Here is a 22930-nt window from a genome sequence, read left to right as displayed (position 1 = left end):
GTCTTTGAAGCATAAAAGTATGTTGAACTGCACTAATCGAAAAATAAATGCATTGTATTATCAGTGCTTGCATTTAAATGCGTTGAATTTACAGTGCTTGCATTTTGTGAGGATGAAATGTTTTAACGTTGTATTTTTAAGCATTGAATATTTCATTTCATTTGGAAACATTTCACAACTAATTTCATTATTAAAAATTCAACAATAAATATTCACCTTCCAAAGTTCATTTCCAAAATATCCAGTTAATTTGAAAACACCAACTAACCACCCCTGGAGTCACAAGTTCGAGTCTAGGGCGAGCTGAGTGACTCCAGCCAGGTCTCCTAAGCAACCAAATTGGCCCGGTTGCTAGGGAGGTTAGAGTCACATGGGGTAACCTCCTCCTGGTCGCAATTAGTGGTTCTCGCTCTCAATGGTGCATGTGGTAAGTTGGCTGTGGATCCGCGGAGAGTAGCATGAGCCTTCATGTGGTGTGAGTCTCCACGGTGTCATGCACAGTGAGCCACGTGATAAGATGCGCAGATTGATGGTTTTAGAAGTGGAAGCAACTGAGACTTGTCCTCCGCCACCCGGATTGAGGTGATTAAACGCGCCACCACGAGGACCTACTAAGTAGTGGGAATTGGGCATTCCAAATTGGGAGAAAAAGGGGATAAAATTATATATATATATATATATATATATATATATATATATATATAAGAAAATACCATCTAGATTTTTCGACAGGTAAAATTCAGCCTGTTCTATTTCGCTTAACAAAATTCGCTTTCTCAAATTCAGTGGTTCAAATTCAGTTGGAAATTCAACCTTCCACATCCGGGAACTGCAGGAAAAGCAGCAGAGTACCGATGCACAATCTCCAACTGATGCTACTCATTCTCACCAGTAGGTGGTGAAATGCTATCGGGTGTTGACTGCTGAAGACCAAAACTACAGGTAGAGAGAACAGCTGTGTAGGTTTTGATAGTTTGTTTTTCAATTTGAAAAGAAATGAGCAAAAACAAGAAGATTAAATAAAAGAATATATTACAATAAAAATAATGAATGAATTAATAAATTAATTAGGCCTAAATCAATAAACAATAGGCCTACCTTTGTGCATGAGTTGGTAAAAAGTGGCAGCATGATATTGTATTAAATTAAGAAGGAATGATGTTGATGTTTTACTGTATTTACAGAGGAATCTTGGCACGTTTTACCACATTCCTTCTCTTTACAAACTCCTCATCTTCCTCTCCGACACCGAAGGGCACTGTCACATGCACATTGTTATGCACTGATGTATCAGTTTGGGCGCAAAGCTCCGATCTCCGCTTAATCAGTGAATGTTTGTACATTTACCCTATGTTAGTGCTTCCACCGCCCTCTTGTGCACATGAAATAGGCCTGCCAACACGTAAACCTCTTTATATATATATTTTTTTTTTGTCTTCACAGACCCTAGAAGCTTGCACCCTGATGGTCGACCCACAGATGATAAATGAAACATTGATGAACAAAGCAGAGATTGTGTAAAAACAGTAGATCGTAGCCTCCAACACAAAAATAATTACAAAACAATGTATTTAATTATGTAGTTAATTAGTTTGATTATTTAAGAAAATAACTTGAACTTTTCTCGGTGAGGTAAATTATTTATAAAGTTATGCACAAATCTATGAATGAGCGACACTATCCGGTCAGATTTCAGCACTTCACAATTAGAATTAAGTGAAATATTTTTGGGTATGGTTTATGATTAGCTTTGATGATATGTCACCTATTGAAATCAGTTAATTTTAAAATTAGGTTTCATTTTGCAGTTTATTTTAACCTGGCAAATCTACTTGTGCACTCATATTTAATGACATGTATCTTTTCTTCCATGTTTTCAGCAATCTGATATGAGCTCAGTAAATTGTTGTATGACTGGCTGTGAATAATAAACCTTTCAATGACTGCCGCAGACGCTCAGAAAAAGATCAAATATTGTTTTCTCTCGCGGCACCTGTCGCGAAGAGCCGTGTAGACAGCAACATTGATTATGCCAGACGATCGACCAGAAGCTCGAAAAAAAAAAAGAAAAGGACAGGCTCAGGTAAAAGAGGATGCGGTTAGCCAATCGCTGCTCATATGTGGCTATTGTTTGTGTGTTGGATGTTAAGTAGCCTACTTTGATAGAGACAAAACGTGGATCAATTATCTGCTGAGCGGAACAAACCGACTCGGTGAGAAGCGCGACACGACCCATTTCAATTCACCAAAAACATATCAATTGTTATTTTAAATAAAAAAAAAATTTCTAACAACATTTTGTAACAGGAATATGATGATTATCATGTGAGCTATTTTTCATGGAACAAAATGCAGTTGCAAACTATTAGTATATTCTGGCAAATTTGATTGGGTGCACCAGGATGCGTTTTAAGTGCTACTTAAGAGAGTTGCTGTCCATGTGCGAGGTGATGAAATGTGACCATTAAGTGCTGCTCGTCATTATAACATCATTATATTTGTGCGTAACTTTATAAACATTTGCAATTTACCTCCTTGTAAATTTTTAAAGATATTTTCTTAAATATTCATCCTAATTAACTACATAATTACATTTATTTTTGCAATAGATTTGTGCAGAACTAATGTGTATTTATTTTACACAGTCAATGTTTTGTTCATCAGGTGTACATTCATGTGCATTTGTAATGTTTAATTTTCACAAATTTGTACTGTGGGTTGAGATGAAAGCTTCCAGGATCAATGAACACAGTGGAGGCTGTATAGTCCTGCCAATGACATTAATTGAATACAACTCACCTTGTTATTGTGGAGCACCAAACAAGGAGACATGTGGAACCTGTGCTTTAGGGACATTCACCAATCGAGAGGTCTGCTCTTTACTCCTAGAGCTGATAACGGTGACAGAAATGTGGTGCTGCACAATACGTGGTGCAGGCGAGAGTGCCCTTGGGTGTCAGAAAGGAAGAGGAGATGATGAGAAAATTAATTGGCTGGGTTTCCCGAAGCACTAAGTAGAACGTTAGCAGCACTTAAGTGGTACTAAATCTCTAAAGTGCATTTCCTAAATGCATCGTTATTTAAGTAGTTTGTAAAAAAGTTTGTAAATTAACGAGAGCTTTGAACCACTCTTAAGTCCATTAAGTGCAACTTAAACGTATCTTTCTGGCATCTTTCACAGTTTATCAAAGACAATGGGACATTTAATAAATTGTATTAATATATTTTGATCATTGGAAAGCCATAAATAAAGTAAAATATTTTAGAGGATAAAAAAAGTGTTGAAAAATCAATAGGCAGTCTCTGCAGTCTGCGCATGCGACGTGATAGGTCTAAATTTACAAGACACGTAATGCAGTATAACATTATATTAGCCTTCTTTGATAAGTACAATGGCAATAGAAAGACGATATGTTCTTATTAAACAGATTATTTAAGAAGACATATGTGAGAAGGGGCGGGTTTAGGATTTCTGAGGCCCCAAATCAACCAACCAACCCGGGGCCTCATTTATAAAAAGCTTTTGCTTAAAAAATAACATTAAACTCATTTTAAATCAGAATTTTAAATTAATATTATCAGCCGTTGTACCCAAGTACATTCGAAATGTTTACTGAAACATAAAAATCTAGTTAAAGACAATGAATGCATGTTTTCCAGTTTTCCACAATACAGTGATAAAAAAAAAAATATTATCTACATAATTTTTACAAAACACTCTTTTTTTTAATGAACAGGATGTGCAAAATCTACTACACTCTATAACATTTTGGAATTCTGTTTTTATTTATTATTATTATAACCCAACAATAGTTTTATTTATTTATTGTTATCCAGTTTGTCATTATAATTTGAAACAGTATTATTATTATTATTAATTTGTGGATTTGTTGTATACAATCGTAATATATTTCTGTCTTATTTACTTTACATTCACCATGTTGCAAAAGGCTGTATTTTATGTAAGCATCGTAGGCAACATTTGTTACAGTAACAGTAAACATACAAGGCATGGCAGCCCTTCAGCACACTAGAACATTGCCGTGTATCAAGTGCTGAAACTTTGCTTGGTGCAGAACAATCTGGAATAATGTTAAACATTGTAACAGTCACCTCTTTAAAACCTGAACTTGTTCAGAACATTAAACATCCACTGAACATTTGTTCAGTTTCCAGCCAAAAATATTTAGGCTACGTGAGAGCCGCTTATGATTCACATAGAATACATTCACGTTACATGCATGTATTGAATCACTTTCATTCATCTCTATGATTGAGCATCAATACATCTGAAACGCAGTCTTACTAAAGCTATAATTATTTATTTAATTAAATTCTGTAATAGTTAGGTAATATATTTCAGCACCTTGACAATGCTACAAACAACTTCAATGTTTATCAGTATTTCCACATTATTTTCATTTTGAGAAGACAAACTCTGGACATATTTGCCAAAGTAATCAGCACCTTTGGACTGGACAGCTCCCATAACGAAGCACTTAAGTTCTACTATATAACAAGCGATCTACATGCTGGTTCGGGAAACAGGCATTACTCCATCTTAAAATAACAAGCGATGTTAGTTTAGATGATTGTTAAAGCTTAAGTTGCAATGTTATCTGGAAACCCAGGCCTTGTCTATTAAGATGCACTTAGCTCTGTACGATTACTCCAGAGCATTCATAAATCTACGTGCTTTTGTAAGTACTACTTAAGTAACGATGGCTTTGGGAAATGGGAGGCAAAACTAAGATGAATCATAAGATGTATTGTACGATCTAGGCTTACGATGCTTTTGTGAAACGAGGCCCAGAGCAGTGCAGTGCGCTCACATCTGCAATTAAAAATGTACGATTAGAAATTTGAACCCATTCACATGTGAGCGATAATCTTTGTTTCTATATTGGAAAATCCATCAATGTGGCATATTGACAGCGTTGCTACAAAAAACGTGTGAAATGCATCTGATGTAATGTTCCCTCTGCGCTGTGTGCCGCACCCTATCATGCCGCTGCGCTCAAGAGACGCAATCCATAATTTAATGATCTGTACGCAAAAACAAGAGCAAGAGAAATTGAGAGGCGTTCAAATAAAATGCAAAATATTATTCTGTTTGCCCGACAAGTCTTGCATGTGAGTCCTTTATCTAGATGATTGACTTGAAGAGAACAAGCTTAAAGATGTTGAAGTCAACATGTTTCTTGTAGAAACACCATTCCATGTGTTCCTCTAATAGACTATTCATATTAGTCAAGTCAAGTCACATTTATTTATAAAGCACATTTAAAAACAACCAGGGATGACCAAAGTGCTGTACAAAAGCAGGTATAGATAAGAGCAGATAAAAAGAGACAATAATAGTCAATCACAGGCAGAAAGATAAAAGTGATATAAACACTTCAGTGTAAGGGTTCAAGTTAAATTAATGGCCAATGAAAATAGATATGTTTTAAGCATTGATTTAAAAACCGATAGAGATGCCACAGCTCTAATAGGGAGCGGCAGGCTGTTCCAGAGCTTAGGTTCGGCTATGGCAAAGGCTCGGTCACCTCTGTGCTTTAATTTTAATCTAGGAAAAGAGAGCAATCTGAGATCCCCAGATCTAAGAGATCTTGAAGGATTGTGTGGGTGCAGCAAATCAGAGAGATATGGAGGCACCTTGTTATTCAATGGTTTGTAGACAAATAATACAATGTTAAAATGAATTCTGTATCTAACAGGTAACCAATGCAGTGAAATCAAAATTGGGGAAATATGTTCATATTTACATATGCTCGTCAGAAGTCTAGCTGCAGCATTTTGGACTATTTGAAGACGAGATAGAGAAGATTGGTTTACGCCAGTATAGAGACAGTTAGAATAGTCTCATGATGAAATGAAGACAATTTCAAAGTTCTTCATAGAGAGAAAAGATTTAGCTTTTGCCATGCGTCGAAGGTGGAAGGAACTCAACCTTACCACAGCATTTATTTGTTTATCATATTTGAGGCTGCTGTTGAACAGGAATCCAAGATTCTTCGCACAAGATGTAATATAGGGCGCATGATTGCCTAGTTCAAAATTGTGCAGGCTGAATTTTACCTGTCAAAAAATCTAGATGGTATTTTTAAATGAACTGAATATTTTGGAAATGAACTTTGGATGCTGAATATTTAAGGTTGAATTTTTAATAATGAAATTAGTTGTGAAATGTTTCCAAAGTAAGTATTCAATGCTTAAAAATACAACAATTTAAAATTTCAGTCTCCCAAAATGCAAGCACTGTAAATGCAAGCACTGATAATACAATGCATTTCTTTTTTCAATTAGAGCAATTCAACATGCTTTTATGCTTAAAAGACTTTAGTCATGAATTTACCTCCATACACGTGTTCTTGATGTGCACATCCACTACTGTTGTTTTTACCTTCGTCTCCAGTTGTTTACCGGCAATTACAATTAAAATTGTATGCCTGGAAAGCACTATTAAACAAAATACCTGAAAGGCAAAATATATCCCTAGGGTAAGAAATCTTACAGATCAGTTAAGTAGCACTGTTGCTTTCAAACTGCTTAAACTTTGATAATAGCAGCAGTTTTTTTGCTGCCACATTTTAATTTTTATATTTTATTAATTTTATATTATATAACAAGAATATTTTTATATTAATATTATCTTAACATTATTACTAGTGCTGTCAGTCAATTTTTAAATCATTATTAATCGCATCATTTTTCGTAGTTAATTGTGAATAATCGCAGATTTTGAAAGTGCTGAAATTTGACACTATATATGCATCTTTTCCTGTCAAAATGCATATATTTCCATGAAGAAAACAATATGTAACAATAAAATGCTTTATTTACATTTTCCAAACAAAGCCTTCCACAATATAAAGATAGAAATGCACAAAAATAGCACCAATTAAAGTAACATTAAACGTTTCACTAAGTCTAATTGGGAGGTTGACAAATTGAAAGAACTAGTCTCCCCATATGTTGCATATTCATTGCAATGGGCATCAAATCTTTTAAACTCTCATCCTCCACAATATTAATCAGCCAATAGACTGTGGCAAGGCACATTGTTAGAGCAACTGTAAAGCCGCGTTCATGATTCGCGTCAGGACAACAGCACCAGCGTCAAGCGCCGCTTTGAACTCCACATGAAAAGCGCTTGCATCTTCCTCGAATATAGGAAAGGGAATTAGAGGTGGGGGTGGGTGGTATAGGTTGGGAGACAGTGTGGGAAAATATCTTTACTTCATCAATCACCAATTAATTAACTTTAACTTATGTCACAGGACATATTGGAAACCACTTTCCACGATCCTCTACGAGTCATTTAGCACCAGGTTCTCCACAAATGTGCGGTGCGTGATGGGAGAGGGGCGGATCTCATCCGGCCGCGCCCCGGCCCCGTCTCATACTGCTCTCGACTCCGGGCCCTCACAGACCGGCTAACCCGGTTTAATCGGAGTCGCGCTGCGCTGCGGTATCGTTACGTTTGGGGGGGATTCTGACTTAGAGGCATTCAGTCATAATAAGGACATACTGGACACCACTTAAACGAAATCGCTCCAAAATCAAGTCGTCTACGAGTCATTTAACACCAGGTTCTCCACAAACGTGCGGTGATGGGAGAGGGACGGCACTCATCTAGCCACACCCCGGCCCCGTCTGGAATGGCTCTCCTCACCGGGCCCTCGTGGGCTGGCTATCCCAGGCCAATCAGAGTGCAATATTGTTACGTTTAGGGGGGATTCTGACTTAGGAGTTCAGTCATAATGCCACAGATGGTAGCTTCACTCATAACCTGTCTCACGACGACCTATTCCCAGCTCTATCAGTCCCTACTGTACTTTATGCCCACACCAACAGATAGGTAGTTTCTTACATATGTTGTGGGAGTGCGAAAATATCAAGGTCTTTTGGAAGGATATTTGCTCTAGCATATCTGAGCTGATTGGTTTTGTTATTCCTGTTGACCCAATATTACTCCTGTTAAATGGTGATTCCAAATGGAACCTCTCTAAAATACAAACGATGATTTGGCTTGCCAGCCTAACAGCTATATTATATATATATATACAGGTGCATCTCAATAAATTAGAATGTCATGGAAAAGTTCATTTATTTCAGTAATTCAACTCAAATTGTGAAACTCGTGTATTAAATAAATTCAATGCACACAGACTGAAGTAGTTTAAGTCTTTGGTTCTTTTAATTGTGATGATTTTGGCTCACATTTAACAAAAACCCACCAATTCACTATCTCAAAAAATTAGAATATGGTGACATGCCAATCAGCTAATCAACTCAAAACACCTGCAAAGGTTTCCTGAGCCTTCAAAATTGTCTCTCAGTTTGGTTCACTAGGCTACACAATCATGGGGAAGACTGCTGATCTGACAGTTGTCCAGAAGACAATCATTGACACCCTTCACAAGGAGGGTAAGCCACAAACATTCATTGCCAAAGAAGCTGGCTGTTCACAGAGTGCTGTATCCAAGCATGTTAACAGAAAGTTGAGTGGAAGGAAAAAGTGTGGAAGAAAAAGATGCACAACCAACCGAGAGAACCGCAGCCTTATGATTGTCCAGCAAAATCGATTCAAGAATTTGGGTGAACTTCACAAGGAATGGACTGAGGCTGGTGTCAAGGCATCAACCACACACAGACATGTCAAGGAATTTGACTACAGTTGTCGTATTCCTCTTGTTAAGCCACTCCTGAACCACAGACAACGTCAGAGGCGTCTTACCTGGGCTAAGGAGAAGAAGAAATGGACTGTTGCCCAGTGGTCCAAAGTCCTCTTTTCAGATGAGAGCAAGTTTTGTATTTCATTTGGAAACCAAGGTCCTAGAGTCTGGAGGAAGGGTGGAGAAGCTCATAGCCCAAGTTGCTTGAAGTCCAGTGTTAAGTTTCCACAGTCTGTGATGATTTGGGGTGCAATGTCATCTGCTGGTGTTGGTCCATTGTGTTTTTTGAAAACCAAAGTCACTGCACCCGTTTACCAAGAAATTTTGGAGCACTTCATGCTTCCTTCTGCTGACCAGCTTTTTAAAGATGCTGATTTCATTTTCCAGCAGGATTTGGCACCTGCCCACACTGCCAAAAGCACCAAAAGTTGGTTAAATGACCATGGTGTTGGTGTGCTTGACTGGCCAGCAAACTCACCAGACCTGAACCCCATAGAGAATCTATGGGGTATTGTCAAGAGGAAAATGAGAAACATGAGACCAAAAAATTCAGATGAGCTGAAGGCCACTGTCAAAGAAACCTGGGCTTCCATACCACCTCAGCAGTGCCACAAACTGATCACCTCCATGCCACGCCGGATTGAGGCAGTAATTAAAGCAAAAGGAGCCCCTACCAAGTATTGAGTACATATACAGTAAATGAACATACTTTCCAGAAGGCCAACAATTCACTAAAAATGTTTTTTTATTGGTCTTATGATGTATTCTAATTTTTTGAGATAGTGAATTGGTGGGTTTTTGTTAAATGTGAGCAAAATCATCACAATTAAAAGAACCAAAGACTTAAACGACTTCAGTCTGTGTGCATTGAATTTATTTAATACACGAGTTTCACAATTTGAGTTGAATTACTGAAATAAATGAACTTTTCCACGACATTCTAATTTATTGAGATGCACCTGTATATATATATATATATATAGCAGAGTGGTGGCTCCTCCCACATACCCTTAGTTTGAAACAATGGTTGAAACAACTCAACGATATAATTTTATTGGAGCTTTCCACTGCTCGCATCAATAAGGCAAAATCTTCAACCTTAATAGCTTGGAGTAATGCCGTAGAGACAGTATCTAGGTTATTAAATCCCAAGTAGCAGAACTTATGTACTACTGTGCAGATGTTTATGGGGTTTTTTCATTTTTTCATTATATTTTTTATTTACCTTGATACCCTATATTAGCAGGACCGCTTGGGTGGGGGTTGGTTATACTGCTGTTATACAGTACCCCCCCCCCCCGGAGTACGTATACAAACAGAAAAGTGTCTGCAGACAAAAACGTCTCAGTTTGCGTTTTGATTATAGTTAAAACCTGACGTGTTTGTGTTAACTAAGATGCGCCTTACTTAGGCAGAAAAATATTTGATTTCTATCACAAGTTCCATCTGGGCTTGTTTTGTAAAACAAATAGCATTAGGAAGTCCTTTCTCCATCATTTTATCACTAGCATGAAAGCGCTGTTGTGTGTGTTGTGAAATGTGCATCAGTGTAATGACTGTGGGAAGACACGTTACAAAGGTTCCACCCTTCCAACCAGTGTCTATGCCGTATTAATGGCAAACGCATTAATCACGATTAAGAAAAATTAATGCGTTAAACTTTCATTAATTGCATGCGTTAACACTTTAATTCTGACAGCTCTAATTATTTATATATTTTAATAGATTTTTATAAGCCAAACAAGTCTCTGGTCCCTAGATATGACTCGGATCCCACTGTCAATGTAATTCTATGGGATGTTTTTGCCTGTTTTATGGTCTGCCAGGCGTAAATCTTAAGTACAATTGTTTAGAAAATCAACAGCACACCTTTTCTCTACAAGCCACACAATTTGAGGATTCATTCATGTCTGTAGCACAAATGGTGCGGGACAAGTTATGCACCAATGTTTAATTGTCTAAAACCTAAGTATTAGCAATAGTAATAGTGTATTAGCAAAAACCACTTATTATTGCATGGGAAGAAAATGGTAACTCAAGTGACATGGATGTATCACTCAAATGCTGCATAAATCTAAATGAGATTAATGCACACCACAGTGCTTTCAAAACAGATGGAGACACATAATGCCTTTGAAGACAGTTCTGTGCTGCAATACTTTTTCTTAGTTAGCAAAATAACTTTTGGTGTGGCCAGCGCCTGTAAGACAGATAAAAAAAAAGAACACTTATGCTCTTCTCTTCCCTTGAACGACAGCAAAAATTATTAGAATGACGCATTCACTGAAACTGGAGTCTGTCATACACACTCAGCCGGAATACAATCACTTCCACCTATTCCTTAGAGACTGTTCTCCTTCATTCACTAAACCAAGGTTACCTACATTACAGAACAATTATTCATGCCTTGAGTCCTAAAGTTCTGTCTTAGTAAGTGTATTGCATTTATTTGATATTACATTAACAGCACTTAATGAACTTGACCGGAATCATGTAAAAACTAAATGAGGAGAGATTTAAGACAGGTTGTTTGGCCAGGTAGGTGAGATCATTTCCACTCGTTGTACAACACAAGTTGAGGTTCAAATGTCAGAATTTGAGCAGAGCAGGGAATTAATTGGCTGAGAAGCACTTGGGGGTTGAGACAGAAAGAGCGTTGATGACCCAATATGGCTTTTGTCCGAGTTATCACTGCAGTCAATTTTTTCCCCAGTTTTTCTGAGGATTAATCCTTCTCATATTCTTGCTGCTGCTTGGATTTAGATTGGGTTTAATGTGGCATTTGGTGATACAGAATTGTGAGAATCCTTGGATGAGAGAAATTCACATACAGAAATCCAGCTTTAAGAAAAGCTTAATCACTCTTTTCAGGAGCATACAGTAGTGTTCCCAGCCAAAGCCATTATACTGTTTTATCGAATAGTAGTGAAGAAATCTATTAAAATGTTCAACTAATTCTTAACTTAGTAACTCATCCAAAAACACATTTTTTACCACTTCTAATCTTGAGCTCACACTTTGACTGTACATTTTTAAAGACAATCTAAATTACCATTCACAACCCATTTTAATTATGTAATGTGACGTATTTCAAAGTAAAATATGGATTTTCAATGAGGAAAAAATTATGTGGGAGAACTGAATTTATCCATTGGGAATTGACTGAATTGTGAAATTGCAAGTTTGTTAAAAAATGCCTAAATAGCTATTTGGCTGTTGGTTTTAAAGTGCTAGATATTACATTTCGACAAAAAACAAACAATGTCTTTCTTTGGAATAACATGCAACAGCGAATAATTCACATTTAGAACAGATAAATGAGTTAAGGAAATATGTTGACTTAAATGAATATTCCGGGTTTAACCTCCTGAGACCCGAGCGTGACTGTTGTGTGCATTTTCCATTTCCCTTTTTGATTTGTAACTAGTAGCACCTAATAAACAAGCAATAACAATAATAATAATAATAATAATTCTAAGAGAAAATAGTTTTCCTAAAAATGTATGTCCACATATGTGGACAGCAGAACTAAGCTGTGAAATTTTAAATAGAGCTATAGAAAGTCTAGAATTTTTTTTTTCATCAAATTGTTTATGATGTTTCCAGGAGTGTTGGTTATTCATATGTTTGAGATGTTACAGACATTACATCAGAAATTAGCATAATTAATTTTGATTCAAAGTAATCTATGTCTATGAATCCATGTACTGATTACCATTGTCCCATGTCTGCCAAACATGTTGAGAGGTCCAAACATCATCTGCAGCCTGAAACTGAACTTTTGATTGGAAGTTTGGATTGAATACATTTAGCTGCATAGAGAGCAATAGGATGCTCCCTTGCTCCCTATTTAGTGAATGACTTAACCTCCAATGTGCTGTCTGGCTGCACTGGTCTCGGAATAGTTCTATTACTCAGAACCTTATTTTCATCCTAACTCCATATAAAGCCTCTGAAAGCAAAATTTTTGGATGAACCCAATGATTCTCAATGTGAAATTGCACAGTAAATATATAGGAATGCATTTACTAATGTTAATGAATAGAACTGTATTGTACAGTGATAACAAAATAAAATGTATAGTAAAATGAAGCAAAATAACCCAAAGATGTGTTAATGTTGGAAGTTATTCAAAATAACTTGCATGTTTTTTCAACTTTTGAGAGAAAAATGTCCCACAAACCACGTATGTGGACATCATGTTTATCAGCACGCTGGTGCGGGAAAAATGAATGATTTTTTTTAAAGCGGCATATCAAACAAAACTAGAGACGCTACTCTTTACACTCAAACAGGTTTCAATGAAAAAACAGAGGTTTCTTACCAAAAGGCACTTTTTTTTTGGCTCTGCACCCATAACCAACTTGTATTGAGCCCAGAATATTCCTCCAATGAAGTTCAGTTTCTGAGCTAAATATGCTAACTTGCTAAAATGTTTGATTTCAGTTCCAGAAACCGCAAGACCAGTATCCTCCATTTCGGTTTGGTACAGTGCCCAATGGCAGCACAGAGCGCAACATACGGAGCAATTATCCGGAGATGCACTCCCACATGGTGAAGTACAACCAGAAAGGTGTGGAAGATGCCCTCAACAGTCTCAAGACAGGGTATGTTCACTGCACATTGAACAGTTGTTGACTGTAACCTTAAAGTTAAACATAAATGTATTAGTAACTTAACAGTGGTAGAATCTGACAATGTGTTGTTTCTTTACTGCAACAGGAAGCTGGATGCCTTCATATATGATGCAGCTGTGCTTAATTACATGGCTGGTAAAGATGAAGGGTGTAAACTTGTGACTATCGGTAGCGGGAAGGTATTTGCTACCACAGGCTATGGTATCGCCCTTCAAAAAGAATCTCGCTGGAAGCGCCCCATAGACCTAGCTCTTCTTCAGTTCCTTGCTGATGGTAAGCTCACTTAGCTCCTCTGATTGGATCCAATTCCATGGTCGCAGAGCTTTGTAATGCCTTTAGTCAACAAAGCGTACAAGAGTCTTTTATAATTCATATTTTGGTCCTCTGTACATTCAAATGGTGAAATTCTGAAGACAGAACAGTACGTGAAAATACTGTGTAGATGACGCACCATTATTTCCCTCTAAAATATTCTGTCCGTGTCATTTCAGCTAAAAGAGCTCTGCTTCATAATGATTTCTGACCGAGATGTATTATGTATCACAGGTGACACTCAGAAACTGCAGACGGTATGGCTGACTGGTATTTGTCGTAACGAGAAAAAGGAGGTCATGAGCTCGAAGCTTGACATAGACAACATGGCTGGAGTGTTCTACATGCTTCTAGTTGCTATGGGTCTCAGTCTGCTGGTGTTTGCCTGGGAACATCTGCTTTACTGGAAGTTACGACATTCTGTCCGCAAGTCTGAACGCTTGGAATTCTTACTGGCCATTAGCAGGGTACATTTATAGCATTTTTAAGTTATCCTGTGGAAATTTCACTTTTATTCTTTAATGTTAATTATATTTTTTAATGTAAAATGTGTATTACTTTGAACAAGGTTCAACAATCAATTACAAATTATTCCACTGCCTGGTGTATAATAATTAATAACTCACCCATAAATGTTTACATAAACATCAATTTTTTTTTACCACAGAATGTGCTAACAAGAAAATAGTGCCAATGAGAATTGTATTAAGAATGGTTAAATGTACCTTGAAATTTTAGCAGAGACTTTAGAAACATATATATTGGTGAAAATTGATTTTCAGTGGGAGCTCCAGGCCGTGAACCAAATGTCAAGGGCACAGCCATTAAACTTAAATTTGGATCTCTGGGTCATAGCAGAGCAGCTTAAGCTTTTTCTTAAGCAGATCTTTAATTTAAGACCAGCTTTAAAGGTAAAATTCAACAGTCAGGGAAAAAAAACAAAAAACAAATGCTTAGGCTGATACTTTTCTATTGGCTAATTACAGACACTTTTAGTTTTGACAATCTTATCTGTCACTGACAGTTCTCCAGGTAATTAATCACACTTAGTTTGTAACATGAGCTTATATCGAAAATGGATGTGATAAAGGTGAATCATGCAAGATATTTATTCATTTAGGTCAAACATGGGCAAATTACACCCTGCGGGCCAGATCCGTCCCTCCACATGGTTTAATAAGGCCCGCGGGCATGGCTCATTTATCCTAAAAAGTGTTTTTTTTTTTCATTGGATATTTCAGTTGTCTTGCATTGGGACCTAATACACCTCCACAAGCATTTAACATGCTCAGTGTTGCCAGCTAAGAGATCCAAACCCCCAAATTGATACTTGCACAAATTGGAAATATTCCGCCTAATGTAATATTTATTTTGTGCAATCTGGCAACCATGCATGCGAGTGTGGTCTTTCTAGCTCCCACTTTCCCCTTTGAACAAACTGAGCGATCTCTAGTGCGATATTCTGCTCAAAGTTTTTATATGGCCACTCCGTGTCCATTCTTGAGGCTGTTTGTGCTGTTTGGTGCTACTAAGTTTGCCAGCAAACCTTCTCAGTAATGAACCTGAATAAAATCCAAACATAGATCTTGGCATTGACATGCTGAGAGGTAATCATTGACACGCTAGCAAAAGCAAGCGAGAGACAAATATATATTTTTTCTTTTTTGACTTATCTGTCCTTTTCTTTTTATGATTAACATTTTGTTTTTGTTGTTAATTGATTAATCTATTAACAAATAAAAGCAAAACATATACAAACAGAATCAATATTTAACCCCCAATAATACCCCCCACCTCCAATCCTCAACCCCACCCCGACCCCCAACCCCAGTGGTCACATGATTATAGACACACAAACAAACAAAAAACTAAACAATATATAATAATCACACACATTATCCATTACACCTCTCTCTTCACTGTCCCTCCCCGAGAGCCCTCCAAAAATGCCAGATATTTGCCCCATTTCCCCACAAACAAGTCTAAATTCCCCAGTCTTCTGGATGACCCCTCTTCAAAAGCTGCCACCCTGCCCATCTCCAAGCACCACTCCTGAAATGGGGGCGCTCCAGCCGACTTCCATCCCCTTAAACCTATCCATCAGGCGATCATAACGCTAGTTAGGACCCAGTTTTTTATGTGCTTATTCTCTATACTGATGACCGCCCCATCGCCTAAAATACAGAGTCTGGGGCAAAATAAAATGTGAGTGCCCAATACCTCACACATAAAACTCTGAATCTTCAACCAAAGTTCGTGGATCTTAACACACCCACAAAAGACATGGGTTGTGTCTCCATCTGATTGGCATCACCAGCATGTGGGTGTGTCTTTAAGACCAAGCCTATTCAATCTAGCGGTGGTCCAATAGAATCTATGTAAAATCTTGAATTGCATAAGGCACACCCTTGCATCTCTAGATGCAGACTTAATGTTTTTTAGAATCCTAGCCCACACTCCCTCCTCCAATACCAAGTTTAAATCTTTCTCCCATAATCTCTTGATAGAAGTTAAAGCTCCGTCCCCCAGACTCAGAATTAGCAGGGAGTAATACACTGATACCTCATGACCTTTTCCAAAAGCAGTATTCACCACTCCCAGAGTATCTGCCACTTTAGGGGGTGTAAACTATTCCCAAAAATGGTACAGAGCAGGTGGCGCAGCTGTAAATACTTATAGAACTGAGATCTGGGAATCCCAAAATGTTGAACCAAATTTCTCAGGATCTCAATACTTCACTCTCATATAGGTCACCGAGTGTAGTATCCCCCCTCACGATCCACTCTGACCAGCAAAAAGGGGACTTATTAATACATAATTTGGGGTTCAGCCATATGCTTGAGACAACATTTAAATAAATGTCAGAATTAAACACTACTGAGTGCAAATGTGAGACATTCATGAGAAATCATCTTCCTTTCTTATCGCGGCTGCTAATGGTTCCAGGGCAAGACAGAACAATAATGGGGAAAGAGGGCAACCCTGCCGGGTGCCCCTATCCAGAGTAAAATAATCTGAAATTAATCCATTTGTTTGTACCACCGCTACCGGTTGTCTATAAAGTAACTTAAACCATCCAATAAAAGTATTCCCGAACCCGTATATTTACAAAATCTTAAAAAGATAATCCCATTCTACCATATCAAACACCTTTTCGGCGTCAAGTGAGATGGCAGCGACCGGAGTCTGATCATTCGCCACTAACCACATAATATTGATGAAACGCCTAATGTTATCAGAAGAGTTGCAGCTCCGAATAAACCCCACCTGATCTATATGTATAAGAGATGTCATAATTTTATTAATCGATTAGCCAGAATTTTTGACAACATTTAAACGTCTAGCTGGATCAGGGAAATTGGACGGTAACTCTTACACTCGCTTAGATCTTTGTCCTTTTTAAGTATCAGACACAGGGCTTGTGTCATGGTTGGCAGAAACTTTCCATTCTTTAATGATTCCATATAAACTTCTAGCAAAAGTGGAGCCAGTTCTGTAGCATAAGATCTAAAATATTCAAAGCCATCTGGCCCCGGAGCCTTGCCTGTAGGCAGGGCCTTAATTACCTCGCTAAGTCCTCCAAGGTTATCTCAGAATGAAGAGAATTTTCTCAGTTGTCAGTTTAGGGAGTTCTAATGGTTCCACAAAGTTTCTAATATCTTCATCAGTAGACGAAGATGTGGAACTATAAAGATCAAGATAGAATTCTTTAAAAGCATTATTAATATCAATAGCCGAGGTAAAAATTTCACCACCAGTAGATTTCAATGAGGGAATGTAGAAAAAAACTCTCTCTGCTTTAAATATCTAGCCAAAAGCTTCCCTGCTTTGTCCCTCGACTCAAAGTATGACTGAATAGCCAAAACTCCACCTTCCGTGACAAAATAGTATTATATCTTTATTTCAATCGGGTCAATTCTCTGATGCCATCAGATGACATTCGGCGCTTCATCTCTGCCTTGGCACTTTTAATATTCCCTTCCAACTCCACGAGTTCTCGTGCTTTGGACTTTTTGATGAATGAGGCATACTGTATGATCCGACCCCTAAGAACCGCTTTACGTAAGTGCCTCCCAAGCTACGCCCACAGAGGATACTGAGGACCAGTTGGTCTCCATATAAACATTGATTTCAGCCTTTAACATTTGTTGGAATTCAGGATATTGCAAAAGGGATACATTAAAGTGCCAACTATATGATTTCTTTTTCTCCGTATGTGGCAACACCTCTAAACTCACCAGGGTGTGATCAGAGACTAAGATGTTTCCAGCTGAGCAATCCACAACAGATGAAATGATGGACTTAGATATAAAAAAAAAAACTATTCTAGAATAAATCTTATGGATTGATGAAAAAAATTTACAGGTGGGTTCAAAAGTCTCCAAATATCTGTGAGACCAAGATTTTTACCCATCCTGTGAAGCGTCAATGTTGCTCTAGGGGGTTTACACACTTTTGCTTCACTATGATCAAGGACTGAGTCCATCAAAAGATTAAAGTGTCCTCCCAATATTATATCATGAGGGGTGCCAGCGGCTTGCAACATCCCATCAAGATCTATAAAAAAGCCCTGATCATCAACGTGAGGTGTGTAAATATTAGCCAAATTCAACCTTTACCCCTGAATTTCTGCTAAAACAATAATGACTCTTCCTAATTTATCATTAATCTGTTTGAGACATTTGAATTGTAGATGTTTTCTTATCAATGTAATGACTCCCCTTCTCTTACTTGAGCCAGCACTAAAGAAAACATGTCCACCCCATGTCTTCCCAAATTTTTTAGCTTCCTGTGGGGAAAGATGCATTTCTTGATGAAACACAATATCATATTTCTTACATTTAAGAAAAGAATTAACCTTCCTTCTTTTTATGGGGTGCCACAATCCATTCACATTCCACGTGGAGAGAGACAATCCACTCATATTAACATTTGACATTATGACATTTAGAAAAAATAGATTGTGTGTCAAAAATACAATTATAAAGACCACATTTCAACATTAGTGCAACAATCAAATGGTGAACTTCCCCCCGAACCAAACAAACAGAAAAAAGAAAAATGTGTGCGTTAACCCCGTGCACGACAGCTCCAACCGGCGTCTATCCCTCTAAACTTAAACAGTCCATTTACACCTACGAGAGCCCCCGCGACAACTTTGTTGTCGGATTGCTCATGTCCAGTGCTTCTGTACAAATTTTGTGAGACAGAATTACACAACAGAAAATAATCTATAAAACAAACTCCAGCCAATAGGCGGGATAAAAACAAAGACGTGTAGATTCATCCACATAACTGTTCCGAAGGTGTGTTCTTCCACAAAACAAACTCCAGCCGCTAGGCAGAACCAGCACAAAAAGAAACAAAGAAAAAAGGGAAAAAAAATTAATTCTTTGACATATTGTCTACATAGAACAGTTATGGAACAGGGTGTATAGAATCTCACCGGTTTATGACACAAAAAGTATTAAAAAGTGCACAGAGCTCGCCATTCACATGTCTGAACCTTGCATGCCGCCACGCGACTCCTCACGAATATATATTTTTGTTTGTGTAATTTAGAAATGTTTAACTTACTCGCAGCAGTATGTGAATCTAACTCTTGCAGTAATCTTTTGTTATAATCATGCAGCCTGTTTTATTAAGTTGTGTACTGAATGGAAAGCCAGACCATTGGCGGACAAAGCTTAGAGAAGACCCGCATCCTGACCCTTTTAGCACGTAAACGGGCAATGTTTTGAGAATAAAATAAGTAAACTGACCGCTTTGTGACAAACATGAAAAGTTCTTTAATTTTCTATATATATATATATATATATATATATATATATATATATATATATATATATATATTTTTTTTTTTATCAAAACAGACCCTTGATGTTGGGAGTCTTAATTATCTACCTTTGTAGAGCAATACAATGCTTTAGGCAATTGCAGAATAGTCCCATAAGTCATATATACACTTAAGAAAATTTTGTACACAACTATTTTGGGCTTAAAAGATACAAGAACCAAATCAATACAGAACATTGTATCCCCCCACCCCCTCCCCCTCCAAATAATTGCCCACCCCTGATCTAGGTCATTGCAGAATTTATGCCAATTGTTTAAGAATTTTCACAATAGATGGAATTTTTTATGGTCATATGAGGTGAAGACAATAATGCAAAGTAAATTAAACTTGTGGAAAATCAGACTTGCAATTGTTATTGCTTCAGCAAAGAACTTTTTAGATGAATGCACTCCAAGATGCTTGTTTGCCAAACTCGTTTTCTTTTTTGCTTCTTAAAGGGTATCTACAGCTGCTTCAATGGTGTGGAGGACCTGGACCGTAAAGGGAACATGCAGAACCCAGATGTCACCACCAGTTACACTCAAGCCAACATGCTGAAGATGCTCCAAACCGCAAAGGACATTGTTTCATCTGCAAGAGTGGAAAACTCCCTGGACAATGCCACTAAGACCATAGAGAACTGGAGTCGACGAGATCCGGAGGCAGCAAGACCAAGTCTTCCTACCTGCCTCATAGGAGCTGACTTTAGCCACAGTCGCCTGCCCTGCATCTCCAGTGTTACAGGCAACCACTCCCCCTACCCTCATAACGTAGATAACACCACTCAGCACCTGCTAGAGAAGCCTCACGTGGGAGCACGGCCTACCTCGCTGCGATACACTCTCCCCGCACGCACAAGCCACCACCATATTTATGAACGAACTCTACCCATATCTAGCCTCAGCAGTCCCCATATTGCGATAAGAGACCCTCCACCTCCAACAGCCCCGAAACCCCACGTGTTTGTAGATCAGTCCTGTCACCACCCTACCTCTCGCTACGTCTCTTACCATGATTTTCAGGTACCGGACATCTTTGTGGAACACCAGGAAGCTTCTAGAAGCCATAAACAATACATGGCAGGCCTGGGTCGGAAAAAGAGATCCCACAGCTATGTAGCAGCATCTCCAGAAACTCGCCGGAGAGATGACTATGATGTTCCTCAGTCTTGTCTAGCTGAGCTTAAAAGCAACCACCTTGTGGAGAACCATTCCCATACTACACCTTGCATGCGAAGCCACTACCAGAGACCGAATACCAGCTGCAACTCCTGCACAAAGTTGTACCTAGAACCGGACATGGAAGATGTTCCTCTACTGGGCAAGGACAAACCGAATCGCCGTGCCTCTTTTCTCAGGGCCACTTGGGGTGGAGACAGGATCCGACAGTTGGATGAGAAGCCCTCCACCTCTGCATCTTCTACCGGTTGCATCAACATGCCCGACCTATTCCCTCGAGTAGTAGTGACGAATCCCATGCCTTCAAAGATGCATGGAAGTGCTGGTAATAACCTTCGCTACAACATGGCGGTGGAGCCAGCCTATCTAGACCCAGCCCACATGGGCTCCTACCCATACAAGCCCCAGAAGGTCAAGTACTCAAAGTCCATCCGCCTTCCTTCATACCGGGAAGCAATTCTACAAAATACGGCAGCCTTGCGTCGTTCTTCTTCCACACTAGTGCAAGGACAATATTCGACATATTTGAACTCATACAGGGACCTGCCTGTGTACTTGAGTCCTCTACCGCAGGGGCCCGCTTATTTTCATGAGCACTCCAAAGACATGTGCCACCTGTTTTCCTGCACCAACCATTGCCCAGATAATGCTGCCCTGGTACCCCGGTTAGGAAGCAGACATGTACTGTACCAGAGCACCGCTATTGATGGGGCTGGGCGATCAAATGAGGAGTCAATGCACACTGTGCCAGTTTCTTCCGTTCGTAGGGACCGCAGACAGGTTCTGGTGGCACGGAATGTTCACAGCCCTTATGCCCCAAGGCCCTGGGGTAGGGTGTCAAGTCTGGAGTCTGAGGTGTGAAATCCATGGAGGAGATCTCCAGACTCAAAGACAGTGTCTCTCAAACTGTGAGAGAAAAACACTGGAAACTGCTATACAGAGTCAAGCAAAAAAAGTTGATGGAGGACTAGAGGTGGAATAATACAATCTCAGTGCAATAATACAATATGACAACAGGGATGGAACAGGGGGAATGTACAAGTGATAACTGTGGAGACTTCTTTAAGTGTACCTTGAAAAAATAAGAGTTAAATTGATATTTAACTGTTCTTAATATATAATCTATTGATTATTATTCAAACTGTTTTTAAATGCCATTATACCGATTACATTCATTCTTTGCAAACAATCAGATGTAGCATGTCTTAAGGCAGCTTTAAATCAGGATGGTTTAATACAAATCTGGATTCTGATAAACTGGAGAGTTTTCTAACATCCACACAAAAATGTCTTCCAAGAATTTTATAAATCCAGGGGTTTGAGAAAGCCATGATTAATTGTAGAAATTCGTTACATCACCAATTCAATTCAGTTCTGATTTTAAGAATGATGCAAAAGCAAAGTGATTCGCCATCTGTAGTTCCACAGCTATTTCACTGTTTAATAAATGATGAAATGGCCTGAGGGCCAATTGGAAAAGACTGTTGTTGTTCCTGTCTGTGACTTTAGCTAAAGAAAATCCAAAGTAAACTGGAAACGATTAATCAAGCTTAGCAGCACATTATAGTCATTGATCATCTTGTTGTGTTGTGCCAAACAATTGGAATATAAGAAGATCAAACACCTTCTTGCAGAGACAATGTCCCAAAAGGCCTTCTGTGATCAACGTAAGGTGCTATCTCATCTCCTTTGAAGTAATGAGGATTCCTGAGTGAGTTAGGCAAGCTGCAATGTAGGAAATGTGTAAATCTGATTTCCAGTAGAACAAAGACAGATTAATGGCATCAGTGCTTAATAACTGTGTGAAAAACGGCATGCTTTTACAAATCTACTCTCAAAAAAAGAACGCTTTAAAAAAGACAAACTAGCTTAGAAATGTACAGCTTTTTGAAATCTCATTCATTTTGCAATGCAATTAACTGTTAATCCTGTGACCGGTGAACTATGTTATAGACACTCAATTTTAAATGTTCTGCTCCTCCCACAATGTTACGTTCTTGGTAACGCAGAGTCTAGACAACTGTATAGCCACATAAATATAGGCTGAGATTAATTATGACCAAGGAAACATGTCTCATGAATACAATTTCACTCTTGATTCCCTCTACACAGTGGCAAAAGCATTACAATTCACACTTACAAAATGGCAAGGTATTATTACATCTGCAAATTCTGCACCACCGAATGGAAATCAGTAACTAATAATCCACCCAAAAAAAGAAACTTGACCAATTGCATCACGCTTGAATATCGAGCAAGCGAGAACAAGATTTAAGAGCTAATAAG

The 22930-nt window shown here is 38.4% G+C and overlaps 1 protein-coding gene across 1 annotated transcript in view; it reads left to right on the top strand.

The window, feature by feature from the left end:
- The window catches only part of LOC127451111 (glutamate receptor ionotropic, NMDA 2C-like), a 118972-nt gene extending 96855 nt beyond the window's left edge, over positions 1-22117 (top strand). Inside the window, exons 11-14 of the mRNA XM_051715542.1 lie at positions 13128-13288; positions 13404-13591; positions 13865-14097; positions 19925-22117. Coding sequence (XP_051571502.1) covers positions 13128-13288; positions 13404-13591; positions 13865-14097; positions 19925-21505 — 2163 coding nt within the window. The 3' untranslated portion in view covers positions 21506-22117. The remainder of the gene's footprint in view (positions 1-13127; positions 13289-13403; positions 13592-13864; positions 14098-19924) is intronic.
- The last annotated feature ends 813 nt before the right edge of the window (positions 22118-22930 follow it).

The sequence above is a fragment of the Myxocyprinus asiaticus genome, chromosome 14 (assembly GCF_019703515.2).
Source record: "Myxocyprinus asiaticus isolate MX2 ecotype Aquarium Trade chromosome 14, UBuf_Myxa_2, whole genome shotgun sequence".
NCBI classification, from domain to species: Eukaryota; Metazoa; Chordata; class Actinopteri; order Cypriniformes; family Catostomidae; genus Myxocyprinus; species Myxocyprinus asiaticus.
Note: the sequence above shows the minus strand (reverse complement) of the source record. Positions and strands in the feature narration are given on the sequence as shown.